The sequence below is a fragment of the Phaethon aethereus genome (assembly GCF_964289735.1).
Source record: "Phaethon aethereus genome assembly, chromosome: 6".
NCBI lineage: Eukaryota > Metazoa > Chordata > Aves > Phaethontiformes > Phaethontidae > Phaethon > Phaethon aethereus.
The window spans coordinates 8,025,323-8,040,533 of record NC_138580.1 but is presented as its reverse complement, the minus strand read 5'-3'; the positions used below and the strand labels follow the sequence as shown (position 1 = coordinate 8,040,533).

The 15,211-nt window shown below is 37.3% G+C and overlaps 1 protein-coding gene across 1 annotated transcript in view; it reads left to right on the top strand.

Moving 5' to 3' along the window:
* Positions 1–3,649: 3,649 nt before the first annotated feature.
* ACMSD (aminocarboxymuconate semialdehyde decarboxylase) overlaps positions 3,650–15,211 on the top strand; it is a gene marked incomplete at its 5' end in the record, with an annotated part of 28,332 nt that continues 16,770 nt past the window's right edge. Inside the window, 3 exons of the mRNA XM_082001336.1 lie at positions 3,650–3,706; positions 7,949–7,993; positions 13,202–13,298. Of these exons, the coding sequence (XP_081857462.1) occupies positions 3,650–3,706; positions 7,949–7,993; positions 13,202–13,298 (199 nt within the window). The remainder of the gene's footprint in view (positions 3,707–7,948; positions 7,994–13,201; positions 13,299–15,211) is intronic.

The window sequence follows — 15,211 nt, the reverse complement described above, 5'->3', positions numbered from 1 at the left end:
TATTTGATACCACACAAAAAATGGAATTACCGACTTTTGCATCCTTTCCAAATGTGACATTTCCAAGCAGGTCTGTAATGGCAGTCTTAAAGGACTGGTGCAGTCCCCGGCACAGCAAAAGGACAACCTGTTGCTAAGCAACCAATATACGTGCGCTGCTCAACATTTATTTCATTTGGAAAGGGACATATTCTTTAAGTACTCCATCTTAGCTACCAAGCACAAAGAGTTTTCCAGTTGTTTTTCCAGGGCTGTTCACATGTGTGAAATAGCCCGTTTTCACACACAAGTGTGCAATTTAAAGAGCAGGTGCCAGAGAAGAAGATGCAAAACTGAAGGCTTGAAAAACTGGCACAAGTATTTTAGCGCTTCCTACCATCAGCATCCTGAATTTGCCTCTCTGTTTCTGTGTTCACCCTACTTGAAAACGGGCTGCCTTGATAGAGCTGTCTGCAGAGTTTACCGATGTGTGTTGATGTACCGTCTCTTGAAGAGTGCTGTGTCATGGTTTTCCCACAGGTATGAGGAAACGCTTTCTCCCTGATAAACAAAGGCCAGAACTGGACCCTCACTTTCCATCCTGAAGACTCCAAATCTTGGATTCTCTAATTGTTTCAGAAAAGCAGCTAAACAGCTTTGGAAAAGAGCATTTAATGCCCTACATCTAACACCACTTTCACTTTAGTGCTTGTCCCTGTAGTGAAATAAATCCCTGTAGTTCTGCTAGACTTGTGCCTGCATATCTGAAATCAGCCCTGGCCTGAATAGTCTCTAGCTAAATTGTCCTGAAGCAATTGTTCATCATGTTTCCCAGTCTAGACCCACACAAACAGAAATCGGATAATGCACCAAAAAAAAGTATGGGAGGTTGGTCAAAGTCAAGAATGCAGTTTGGTTTCCAATGGCCATAATAAATATATGTTTTATTGCATGTGATCATAAAGACACATATGCCATGCATAAATGAGGCACATGAGGGATGCCATCTTAAAGTATCTTAATGTATGGAGGAGGCTACTTTTGACTGGGAAGAAGCCTGTATGCATTTTAGTTCTCCTCTCTAGCAGGTGTAGCAAGCACATTCATTGACTGATCTTTTTTTCTGACCAGCTTTGTGGTCTCAACCAAATGTTCTAGGATGTAAATTTTGTGGGTAGCCCACAAACGGGTACAGTTCAGGTCTTATGTGGGCCCACAAATGGTAAAGTACAACTTTTTGTTGCCCTGGACTTTGTGCATGTGAGAATTTCCAGCTGGTCCCAACCACCTGCCTGACAGATAGCACAGTGAATTTAAGCTCAGCTCTGTCTGTGTAGGGCCATCTGAGACAGCTGCAGGTTTTCCTGGCTAATGTTGACAATTCCTGCACCTCTGTGTCACACTCCAGAAATTCACAACCAGGTAGAGACAGATAGCAAAGGGCCATGCTAAAAACCATCATGTTGCACTAGGACACAAACTCAGCGTAGAGACTGAGAGGCATAAGTCACTCACTGGTGTCAGGTAGGTTGTCCAAAGTATCAGTGAAGGTGTCCGGTTTTTCAAAGTCGTTCACTCAAAGTAGGTAGGGTGCCTGGGTACCTGAGGATGCTTTTGTTCATAGCCACTGATGATCTTTCTGTTGATGATCCAATGGATCATGTCAGATATAGAGAGATGTCTTACTGTCCCTTTGATCAAGTGAAATGGATGCAAATTTTGCTTTTTACTGGTATGGTTTCCAAATGATTTTGTTAAATGAAATGCTATGTGGGCGTACTGCACTGTTTGCAAGCTAAGCTGTGTCTTGGGAGCAGCAACTAACAGCTCCATCTTTTTTTAGACCTGAGAAAAGTAAAGCACAGTGTTGAAGAAATGCTGATCTCTACATGGTACCCTGCAGCTATGGTGATTTATGAGAAGCAGCTAGGTGTCAGAGTATTCAGATGCACAATTCTCTTCGTGCCCCTCTTCCTTCATTAGTACCTCTTCTTTCTATGCTTAAATAGGGAATTGTCTTCCAGACATGTCTTTTTTGAAAGACTCACCTTAATTCTTTGCATTGTGTCTATGGATTCATGTCTGTCCATTCATATGGATTCATAGACACATGACACATTCATGACTCAGCGTTCCCACAGCTGAATCAATACTTCTTTCTTATCTCTGCTTGTATATGCAGGCACATTGCTTGCCAACAGGCTAACACTATAGTCCTAGATCATATAACATAGCTGTCACATTTGGGAGCAAGAGAGCTGCTTAACCTGGCAGCCTGGTCATGAAGAGATTGGTTTTGATTTTGAGATAGAAATAATTGCTATTTTCAATCCCATGGTTTTGATCCATTAAAGTGAACTATTGGCTGTCCTGCTTTATTTAGGGAATACTCTCCCAGAGCTGCTGCTTCCTATTTCTTTTGAACATTCAATCTTCAGTGAACTCGCACTGCAGAGAAGCACACCATCAAGCAACCAACCAACCCTGTCACAAAGAGTTGACTTGAAGAATAACTCTGAGAAGGTTAACTGACCAAATCAAAAGCAGACTTGCTTAATGAGCAAACAAGCAGAGAAATACAGAAGTCCAATTTTTTTTTTTATCAAGTCAAAACAAAGTAACAAAGACAGAAAAAGGATGGAACAAAATGGGCCACTTGTTTTTCAAGTTGCTTGATTTCAAGTTGTAAGATTCACAACAGTGTTTATGTTCTAAAAAATCAGCATTTTTCACTAGAAACCAATTAATCAAGAAATGGTTAACCAGATTTTGCGAGACACCATGTGAATAGCATACATTGAAATAAAACTATAGAGGAAATAAATTACAGAGGGAAAAATAGAGCACAAATAAAAGGCAAGGGTATCATCAGGAGAGAAGCATAATACTAAATTGAGTAATGGGCAAAAAATGACATGTAGTTTCACAGAAAATCTGAGCTATGTCCAGTTAAGCTGAACTTAGGATACAGAAACTCTTTGCCATGTTATCTAGTGCGCTCCACTAATGTTAATTACTAAGGTAATCTGAGCCCTTCTCTTGCCAGATCTTGAGCCAGCTTGAGAGGTTGTAAGCACCAGTATGCAGTAGCATGTGTAAATATCCCAAGTGAACTGGTGATCAGAAGGGGGAAATAAAGTGCGGAGCATAGACTTGGGTGTTTTACATAACTTTAAAGAAAATGCAAGGGAAGGAAAAGAGAGTAGATGAGGTATGACTGTCTGCTAAGGGTATATTATATGGTCTCTACAAATTATTTTAGAATCTAAGTGGGAGAAAGAAGGAAATTCAGCATGTTTAGTACATTTATTCTAATTCAATTTTCTTGAATGATTTTCAACTGTAAACAAGCTTGCATTTTAGATTCTGTGTAAAATAAATCCCTTCATAGTGCCAATATAAACATACGTTTTCCCTTTGCCCTCAGTCAGCTGTAGTTTATGCATTAACAGGGACTTTTCACTGGAAGCCTTTGTTCTTTTACAGAGCCACTCCTCTGGGATTTAGGCTCCCTGGTTGGCCATTGTACCTAGCTGTCCTGATAAGACAGCAGGTGGATCTGAACAGCAGACAAAGTTAATAACCTGCTGAACCAGGGACAGGAAGGATAGTAGCAATTACCCACAAAACATTTTCATTGAAAGAGTATTCCTCCTTTGATACTTCAAAAATGAAAATTGATATTCATAGCCACATTCTACCTAAGGAATGGCCTGACCTAAAAAAGGTAATAAGAGTTTAGATATTCAGTGCCTTATGTTATCAGAAATCATTTCTGCCAATGTAATTTTTGAAAGAACAATGAATGAAGGGGTTTTGTCTAATTGGATTTTTTTTTTTTCAGATATTAGATATTTGTATTGCATTACTTCGCAAAGCAAGAGTCCTAGTAAGAAAGGGATGGAAAACTGGGCTCTGTTTCCCGCTCTTGATTTAGTCTGAAGCCATTCTTATATTTTTGCTTGATTTTTGGTGAGACCTAAAATTGTCAAATGGTGTATAAATTCTGCTTTCTTGATAAAACCAGAGCTGTCAGGTTACCATATCCAAATATTAGACAAGATGAATGTTACCTAAGGCAAAAGTAATTCACATTTTATACCACAGTGAAAGTCATTAACTTCAATAGGAGTGGGGTCATTCTAAGTATAGTTAATTGATGATGATGATCATTTTACTAATATCTGTTATTTTTTCAGTTACTGGAAAGAAGTATCATATTGTATAAAAAATACAAAATCTCAGTTGTCAGAACACTGAAGCCATAAGTCAACTTGTCTTAACTTTGAATCTTTGCATGGTATTATTATTATTCTTCAATGACATAAATTTATTCTTGTCGGTAATAACTTTCATGATCCTATGAAAAATATTTGAGAATGGAATGCATCATTTAGGTTTTCATGTAATAAATCTAATCCTTTTCTTATTTCAGATTATCAAAAGCCATGTAGTTGTCTCATTCTGAATTAGGTTTTAGAGTTATTGCCTATATAATTAAAATCACAATTCAATATAGAGATGTCTGATCACTTTTTGACTCATAAGGGATCACATCTCCAATGTTACAAAGGATACCGAAAAAGATCACCTGAAACTGTATTTATATGTAGTTTATACACACACATATATAAAATTAATTGCAATTAAAAATGGCGTTCAGATTGCCAGGATAGCTATTTTTTATAACTCTCTAATATTTCCATTTATAATAAAAAATCAGAGTAGAAAGAAGAAAACCTGCATTGTTGCTTCTTTCCTTAGTGTAATTCTGTGTTGGTTGTAGTTTGAGTGTACATTCCCTGTGTCTGACAGTAGTATGGAATCACTTGATTTCATTGTACCTGGCTTTGACAACAAAAGAATACGGTTATTTCAGCCATGCTTTTAGGCATCTGACATGCTTCCTGAAACTTCGCTTTACACTGTACTTTTCTTTCACTTAACTATTTTGAGGTTGATGATAGCAAATTCTCGGGTAGGTGTTTCATATGTATTAGCTCTGCTTCTCTGATTTTAGATGTGACCGTCCAGTATCAGTTCAACATTAGCCAGAGAGCAGGTGGAAAATGTAAACAGCATATTAGAAAAAAAGTAATGAGAAAACCTGGCATTAAGAACATACATAGGATTGTTTCTTCATTAGTAGTGAAAAATAACATCATTATGCATAAAACCTCCTGGAAAGGAATGTTTGTTTCCTTGTTTACCTGGGAATTTCTTTTTAAACATCTATTTGAACTTCCTATTAGTAATTATAAGAGCTCCTCAGTGAAAAACACATATACACTGGATAATGTAGGTGAGATGAGAGATATAGTTTAGAACAATAATGTCTGTTTTGAATGGATAGGAGGTTAAATATCCAGAGTACAAAGACAGGTTGCTCTTCCTTGTTTCAGATTTTGTTGTCCTTGTTTGTGCAGTACCCCTATAAAAACATCTGTAAAATTCCTTCATTCTGATTTTATGTGATTTTACAAGATTTTTTTTGTCTGTGTATACTTTAAAAAAGGGCAATAAATTCACTGAGATATAATCACCCCAAGAATCCCTTGATATTTACAGACGTACAGCAAGGCTGAATTCACTACTGTCAGGCCCTGTAGGCCACTGTTGCATTTATTTAAAAACTGATAGAGAGGCAAATACCAAATTTTTAAAAGTTAATTTCCACTTGTTAGTTTTTGTTTTCTCTGTTCTAAAGATTGAGCAATTCAATGGTTTATTAATGGGCCCAGAATAGAAAACCCTCAGAATTCTCTCCTCTGAAAATTCAAGCTGTTAACATAGTCCTCTACATCTCACGCATGGAAAAACAATGAGGGAATCCTAACATGCACACATAGTGCTAAACTTTTCTTTCTTTTTTCCAGCTTTATAAATACTGAACCTTGAACCTATGACTAAAAAATGCTATTGTCAAGATAATTATTTAAGAGCTTAGAAACCCGTAATAAGTATGAAAATGTATAGAAATAAATGAAATAAGGACTGACAATACATCCAACTAATAACTATGGGGAAGAAAAAAGAAAATAACTTCAAAAACAGACCAGTGAGTTTCTCTATTACCTAAATGCTCCTTGAGCACCTTTAAGGTACTTATTTTCTGCACAGTTTACAAATGCAGTTCACATGGAGGGGGTAGTGGCTTTAAACTAAAAGAGGGCAGATTTAGACTAGATATAAGGAAGAAATTTTTCACAATGAGGGAGGTGAAACACTGGCACAGGTTGCCCAGAGAGGTGGTAGATGCCCCATCCCTGGAAACATTCAAGCTTAGGTTAGATGAGGCTCTGAGCAACTTGATCTAGTTGAAGATGTCCCTGCCCACTGCAGGGGGGTTGGAACTAGATGACCTTTAAAGGTCCCTTCCAACCCAAATGATTCTATGACTCTGTGATTCTATGGAGCTAGTGAAAACTTAAAGTTCTCATTAGATGTCACTCACAAAATTTTACCCTAAATTTAGATATTTTATATATCTATATCTATAAATTTATAAACTTAATAAATACATAGCTATATAGCCTCGGTTTTTAGCATCTATGATTGGCTGAAGTCAGGAGGCTTGGCTCTGCACACCTACTTTAGGAAAGCTCACAGTGGCATTAAATAATGACTTGTTATCACAGGAAATTCAGGACTGTATTCAGATGCTTACACTTCAGTGAAAGAAATGCCTGCTTTTACTCAGTTGCCTTTGAAATGTTTCGTTACAAAAAATGGGAATTCTGAGCATTGTTTTCAGTCTATTATGATATTTCAAGATTTCCTTTATTTCTAATTAATAATTTATGAAAATAAAAGGAAATCAGCATCTTTTGTAGATTTGGGGGTTTTTGCATAAAAAATTTTTAATCTCTCTGGAAGAATCAATGAGTATCTAAGCTTCTTTTTAGCTTCTCTTGGCTGTTTAAATATTAATAGACAAGGGACTGACCTTCAGTTCTGCTGCTGAATCATGGAAGCTGAAAAGTGGAATCAATACATCTTTGTGCTAATGATTAACTGATCACAGATTGGAAAATTGTCAGCTCAATATTCATATTGCCAAATGCTTGATTTAAGTTTTTTCTGTGTTAAAATCTGTTGTGGTTTAACCCCAGCCAACAACTAACACAGCCACTTGCTCACCCCCCCACAGTGGGACAGGGGAGAGAATCGGAAGGGTGAAAGTGAGAAAACTCGTGATTTGAGATTAAGACAGTTTAATAGGTAAAGCAAAAGCCGTGCACGCAAGCAGAGCAAAACAGGGGATTCATTCACTACTTCCCATCAGCAGGTGTTCAGCCATCTCCAGGAAAGCAGGGCTCCATCACGTGTAACAGTTACTTGGGAAGGTGGACACCATAACCCCAAACATCCCCTCCACCCCTTCCTTCTTCTTCGTCCCAACTTTATATACCGAGCATGACGTCGTATGGTAGGGAATATCTCTTTGGCCAGCCTGGGTCAGCTGTCCTGGCTGTGCCCCCCCAGCTCCCCACGCACCCCCAGCCTGCATGCTGGCAGCCCAGCACGAGAAGCTGGACAGTCCTTGACGGCTCAGCAACAACCCAAAACATCAGCACGTTATCAACAGTTTCTCATCCCAGATCTAAAACACAGCTTCACACTAGCTTCTGTGAAGAAAACCAGCTCTATCCTGGTTGAAACAAGAACAAAATCATTCCAGTTAGAACCTCAATATAGTAAGCAACTTTAAGGACTTTGAAATCAGTTGTAGAACTTAAAAGTGTTGTTGAACTGGGAGCTAAACATTCAGTTCTACAAACACTGTTAGTCCAGTCCAGTTAAACTTCAGCACTTCTGCTGAAGCCAATGGGGCTACTTGTAGGCTCAAAGCTGAGCGTATGCATAAGTGTTTCTGCTGAATAAGGTACTGCTGGATCATAAGAACTGAGATTTTTATTATTATTGCAGAGTGCTAACTAGCACTGGCTTTTTCTTCTTTCTTTCACAGAGATACGGATATGGTGGATGGGTACAGCTGGATCATCACGGCAAGGTTTGGGCTGTTTGCTGCTCTACACTGATCTTGTGTTTTGTACTGTGAGTACAAACTCACAGTAAATCTGTTAAAAAGTAAAGTGGCAATAAGGTTGGCTATGTCTTTGATAGAGATTTCTCTAGCGGTCTATCTTCTGTGAAGTAATGTCACTCCAAGTCCTAATATATCTCAGAGGAACTTTTTCCTTGAGAGGTGAAACTCACATACTCTTGTATGAACCAGTATCCATTTTTCATCATCATCTCGTCTTAACACTTGGAATGGATAGCTCTAAGGAATTCTTTTCAATAAGATAGGTCAACCTACAGCAGATTATATATAGATTTTTTTTTTTTTAGTTAAATGTAGTCATCTGTATGACAAGCAAAACCAAAAGGAAGTGGTATTTTAATAAAAGTTGAAGAACTCAGATGTGAAAATGTCTTCACATCTGAGTGAAAGGGAAAGAACAATTTCTGTAATGTCATGACAAGGAGAAAAAGTAGCAGAACAATAAGGACAATCCATGGACTGGGGGACCATTATCTAGAAAAGTAGGAGCCTGAGGTTTATTGGCAAGTAAAAGGCAGACTGGGTCTGATTTTACTTCACCTTTCTATCAGTGTCCATTCTATTAACTTTCCAAACACACTTCTAAGCTGCATTAGTACAACTGGAACAACATGTCTCCAGATGCCATGAGTCTATGCTAACAGTCCATCTGCATTCAGAATTTAGCAGGATACATGTGTTTACTCAGCTGGGGACAGAACTGGTTTCTTAAAGGCTTGATTCTGATCTTGCTCAGAGTAGAGCAAATTGGCAGTAATATCAGTGACATTCACAGTGACACAACAATGCAAAACTTCTGAAAGCAAGATCAAAACGTTGCAGTTTATCTTTTGATAAAAGCATTAAAAAAATATCAGTATTAGTGCTTTTTTTACAGGAGGGCACAAGGACCTAAGAGAGGTATGGTTGATATGGCAAAATAATTCCCTCTGTACATTACTATGTAGGTTAACTGTACAAGCTAGTTTTAGAGATGTTACCTCCATTACCATAGAATACCCTTGGCATTCAGATATCCCTGTCTATCCATCTCAAACGTGGTCACAGGAAGCCAGCTTCCTCCTGTTATCTGTCAGCTCCCCACTCCTAGGAATCTTTTCGAGACCCTGTCGCTGCAAATGGCATTGGCTTTTTGGAAGGAGGGAGATTAGAAAGATGACATTAAAAAGAGTTCTCAGGAGACCTCAGTTCACTTTCCACCTCACTTCATAGGTACCTGTCCTAACTTGAAAAACTTTATCTGTAATTGCCTACCACAGGAAGGTTATGAGTTGTACAGATATGGAAGGGGTAAAAGCAATGCAAGGTATTTAGCCAGAAAATTAAGGAAAAAACACGAAGACAACAGAGGCTGGGTAGGTAAGAGAAGAAAGAACAATTTGGATATAGTAAGCTCCAAGACAAAATATGCAAAGTTAAGAGCATGAATAGCTCAACAAAGAGTGTCAGCACATAACCCACCTAAAGCACGCGAAGAGTGCAAAGAGCTGGCTGACCCCAGCCATGTTACATAATGGCAGGCTGTGCGCACAGTGTTGTACAAGGGCTCATCTGTCTCCACCTCCTGAAATTCAGACAGGATCTCAATATAGGAATTCTATACTGAAAACTAGAGTGATAAGTGATAGAAAGATTTAGTACTTAGCATTTTCAGGGTGACAGTGCCTCTCCCTTTCTGGGTGACCTTATAAAGAAAATAGGACCCAATCCTCTTCATGGTTTCTTTTCGTGGCTTGCCTAATTCATTCACTCTCTGTAGAGATTCAACTTTTATTGTCTTTAGAGAAGCAGGAAACCAAGGTATTTAAATATATAGTGCCTGTTAATTTCAGTGGAACTAGCTATTCTCTCATCTCCTTGTCACTTTGCAAAATCATACTTCTTTGTGATTGTATATCTGCATATATTAACTTAAAAAAGCTGATAAAATTGATACAACACTGTGTCTATTTATTGCAATGTAATGATATGCACACTGTTGTCATTCTGTAACACGCAAGGCTATGCTGTCAAATGCCTAACAACCATTAATGAAAAAGGACCACAGAATATGAAGGTTGGAGCAAACAAAGATTATGCAGAAATTTCAGATCTGAGTCTAAGCAGGCATAGGAGGAGAGAACAAGCCACCTGCTGAAGCAAAGTGTGGATGGCACAGCTTCTGAGATACATGGTAGGTGCAGCAAGGGGAGAATTGTTGGAGACATTTTTAGCAGCTCAGCTGTTTGTTACAGGTCCATTGCTAAAATTTCTTCCTAAATATAGTTTGTAAAGGAACTTTGTGGCAAGTCAATAGCATTATACACTCTGCAGAGAATTCTGCCTAGCCTACTTCTGCCTGAAAATGTTGCATGAAAAAAGTGCATGGCAAAATAAAACCCTGTTCAGATATGTGGAGTTGGGGAAGTTAACTCTTAATATTAAAAAAAAGCAAAAGCTTCTCAGATCATTCTGTGAAGAAGCAACAGGGTCAAACTGGAAGAAAATAATTACATGCATTTTTAAAGTAGTGCAGTTTGGGACGTGACAGTTTAGTGATGGAATAATTTTAAAAGTAGCTTGGTGAACCAAATCAGCCTTCTGGACTTAAATCTTAATTTCCATATAAATTAATTAAAGCCTTAAATATGAGATAATGTTTAGAATACAATACAATACAATACAATGATAGAATTCTTCAGCTGGGCCCTTAGAAAATTGTGTTAACCTTGCAACTAAAAGTCTCATGAGATTTTCAGCACTGCATCCATTGCTTTGGGACCTGAAATTTTTTTTCCCGATCCATGTTTCATTCTTACTACCGCCAAAAACTCCGATAATTGTTTCCCAGTTGAGGTGTCTGAGTAATTTCTCATTTTAAAAGTATCAGGTGCAGGTTAGTGGCAATGTCTAGAGACTATAGCAATATGACTCATTTTGCAGTCACAGTGTTGCTGGACCAGATCTTTACATCTTTACATACACAAGCATGAATCTGTTCAGAAGATGATGTTTTGCTTTCCTGCATAATCAAGTTTTTTGTTGCCAACCTACAATGCTGTGAGCTTAGCCTTGACCTTAGCTTGTTCACAAAGAATTGGTTAATGCAAATGAAACTAATTCTTCAATGAGAACAGCACATGGCTTATTAGAAACCTTTCTTGTATTGCAAACCCTGTTCCTGCACTCAGAGAACAACTATTTATCTCAGCATTTAGGTATGAGCACTGTCAAAGTTGCCAGTAAAATTACAGTCTATCTAATATTGTTTTCAGTATTAGCAGAAGAAAATATATATGAGCAGGTTAGCTGCTATAACTTAACTATGTCTGGGGAAAGGATTCATTTGCTTGTGTTCACAGAAATAACAGTAATCCAGTAAAGTCCACAGGACCTATTTGTATGCGATGCAATGCTCAGTTCTACTCTTTTTCTCTACTCACACCCCAAATATTTTTCTGTTTATTAGCCAATCTGCAGCAATATGCTGCTTTTTTTAATGTATTGGAGTGTTTGGCTAGAGTAAACCTTTCTGCCAGGTTGGAAAATCAATTTTACAAGAACCTCAAGTATTTTATGAGAGGATCAGGACTATGTAGTTGTTATTACTGACTCTAATATTTCAAATAATTTTCAGAACCTGTGGTACAGCTAACAAGTACCTTGACAGTTTGCCAAGGCAGCACAGTTAGATTTGTTGAAGAGAGCTTTAGAAAATTAATTAGGGAAGTGTATTTGTGAATGATGTATGAAGTTAATAACAGTCTGATTTCTCAGAAGGAGGGGACAGAAACCCAGCTCTGTGAGTAGTGAAATTTTATTAGTTATTTCTGCTTTAGCATGCTAGTAGGGAATATTCTCATTTAATAGTTTTTTTTATTTAGAAAAATAGTCAGGATGCTAAATAAACTGATTTTGTGAGGAAAAATAAAGTGGCGTTTGGAAAGAGAGAGAATTCCATTTCCAGAAGGGTCAGAAGACTTCCCTGCACTTAGCTTCTATTTACTGTGAAGGTGAAGGAATAGCTGCTGTGTTTTATCATGTGGTTTTCAAGTTTCAACTGCAGATGCAGTGTGTTCTCTGTCTCATACATCTGCTGTGTGACCACCCTTACCCATCCCAAAAACACAGGGTCATGTGGATCTTCTTTCACCCATTTCCAGTTATCTCTAGAGTAGCTTCAAGCAACCAAGGAATACTCAGGCCTTGCAAGTATTCATGAATTGTGTCTCATCATTTTGGGTTAGGGTTACATCAAGTGTAAGCCAACAGAAAGACGGTTTTGTCTGTCTTTTACAAGTCCGTAGAAGCATGTGGATACCTACAAGTGTAACAGGCTATTTACTTTGCTTAATGTGATGACATTGTGCCTACTCAACCTCTTAGGACAATTGACAAAACAACCAAAAATTAGGTCTAAAAAGGAATTTTCCATGTTCATAGTTAAAGGAATAGTGTTAAATTTCATGTTAAATATTAAATATTAATTTAATAATTAATAATTTAAATATTAAATTTACAACTTTACAAGTTTGGGAATTGGTGGCATGTGGGGAAGGTATTACACTAATTCAAGTAATGGTTTTATAGTACGTTTAGGTTTTGTTTGGGTTTTTTTTCCCCAAATACAAATTCTTCAATAATTCTTTTTTTTCACAAGGAGAAAATGTAATCTGACAACACCATAATAGGTCTCCTTTCGTCCCAGTATCACTGGTGATATGAAACAACTGGACTGAAATTAACAGAGTTGCACAATTATTTCTGTAGTTACTGGAATCATCGTGATGCTATTGACTTTAAAAAAACACATACATACCCAAGGGGAAAATTTAGCACAGATTTAATTAGAGCATTGTTTTGAGGTCAAAATTTGGTTTGAGGATAAATTTGGATTAAGGTACCTGATTTCTTTTCCAAACAAATGTAGAGTGATATACGTTGCAAAAGAAAGGGGATTTTTTTAGATATGAAGAATTAAATCTGAACTATAAATGACTGCTTTATTAATGACTATTTTAAAATAGTCTTCAATTAAAAATACCTACTGAATAAAAATAAAAGAACAAAATTCTGTCACTGAATTTCTGTAGGGAGCACAATATACTCAAGAGACTATAAATTAGCATGTACTACTTTGTCACATTTATAATATATGAAAATGTCATTTCACAGGGACAGGCAAAGATGATGAAAGATGGAAAGGTTTTTAGAGTTATTCAAGAGAACTGCTGGGATCCAGAAGTACGGATTAAAGAGATGGACCTATCAGGTACTTCCATAAAGGAATTCAAATCATTGTGTCTCATTTAGAATAACAGCAACTTCTCTGTTAGTGCATCTGAAAGTGCTCAATAACAATATCAAAATTAAAAGGTTTAGCATACTGATTCATTAGTTTAAATCTGTTAAAAGTTGGTGAAAATTGCTATGCGTTATATTCAGACTGAAATGGGACATGTTCCCATAACTTTCCTCATTTTCAGTAGCTATTTATTGCCCACATGAGCTCACTGATTTTGGTGGGATTGTTAATACGGTAAGGAACTAGTTGACATAAGTAAGGATGACTGACTGTGAACTTCAAAAGGCAACATACATTCTACGTATAAAAGTGATTTACGTAAAAGAGGAAGCCCTTTCATTTTTGTTCCAAATGTTAAAAAGATTCTGTTTACTCATAGGATTTTTTGGTATGTTTGTCTTCTTTTCTAATATTTTTCTTCTGTTTAGATGTTGCAACTTCATTCTCTATTTTTGCTAGAGGACTCTGAACCTAGAGAAGTGGTATAACTGCTTTCTCAAAAAAAGAGAGTTTTCCTGATTTAGAAAGAAACTTAACCAGATGCCAAATTTGCAAATTTTATTTCCATCAATTACTTACATGCCACTAAATGAGGTTTGTAAGATGGGAGACTGAGAATGAGAGAAGGAACTTTTAGTCTGATAGTTATTTTTGTTAGTTCGTATTAACACTGTAATTCCAAATTACTTTTGTCAGAGAAATATTGTTACCAAAGATTGTTTTTTCTTAGACTGAGGCCTGAATAATTCCCTACATCAGTTTCTCAGTAGACACAACTTGAATATCTTCTCCAACTTTTCATAAGGAATAAACATCTGAGTTACTTCAAAGAGCAGATATTTTATAAGTAGCATTTTTATGGTTAATGTTTCCTATTGTTCTTCATGGGATAGCATGTTAGGAGATGCTTTGGGTCATCCTTCTTATGGAGGTTTACTGCAACACATGACATAGGCCAATTTAGGAACTCAAGAGCTGGTGGGCAATTCATGTGAACACAACTTAGATAATTTTTAGCTACCTCATTTTCACCCTGGAGAAGCAGTATTTCAAACCCCAACCATTAGACATTTAATGAGAATGCCAGAATGTCTTTGCAACCTCTCTGAAATACGCTGCCTTGACTAGACTGTAATCATTCCCTGAGTTAGCTCAGGGATTTTGGGGATTACTGTGCGATTCAACCACAGTGTGGATCATTAATAGCCTTTGGGCATCTTTCCCTTTCAAATATTTCCCCTAACACTAATGGCAAGCTTCTACGAAACAATTCTGCCCCATGAATTTGCTGTGGACAAGGGGGAAACACGGGAGCAATTTTTAAAAATCTTTGCAACAGCTCTCCAGAGAAGAAAATGTATCATAAAGCCAACACCACAGTATTTCTCCAAAAACTAAACAGAGCTCACTTGGTTTAAAAAAAAAATCCAGAACTGTGTGTTACAGCTCCATCTGGTGACTTGTGCCATGAAAATGTCCCCTTTCATTACAGCACTCCAGAGATACAGACATCAGCCAATTAAGTGTAAAAAAAAGGTCACAGTGTTTGTGGTTTTCATTCTTACTGTTCTTCTAATGATAAAGACTGTGGGCCACATTGACTCTTTTTCGATTTACAAAGCTGTAGCCACTTACCTCAAAGACCGTTTTCTGTAACACAGGCTGAGATAGATTACACCCCAAAATTCAACCTGCAAACATGGCATGATTTTGCAAGGAGTCTCCCAGCTGAACAAAACTAGTATCAGTCACTGCAAGGTATTATTAACTCAGAGCGATTACCTTACCGCTTGGTTGCTAAAAGGCTTTGTTTCTGCAATGCCCAAGAAGTCTTGCCAGTAATAAGAAATGGTAGCCCATGTACCGAAGAGACTGAATTG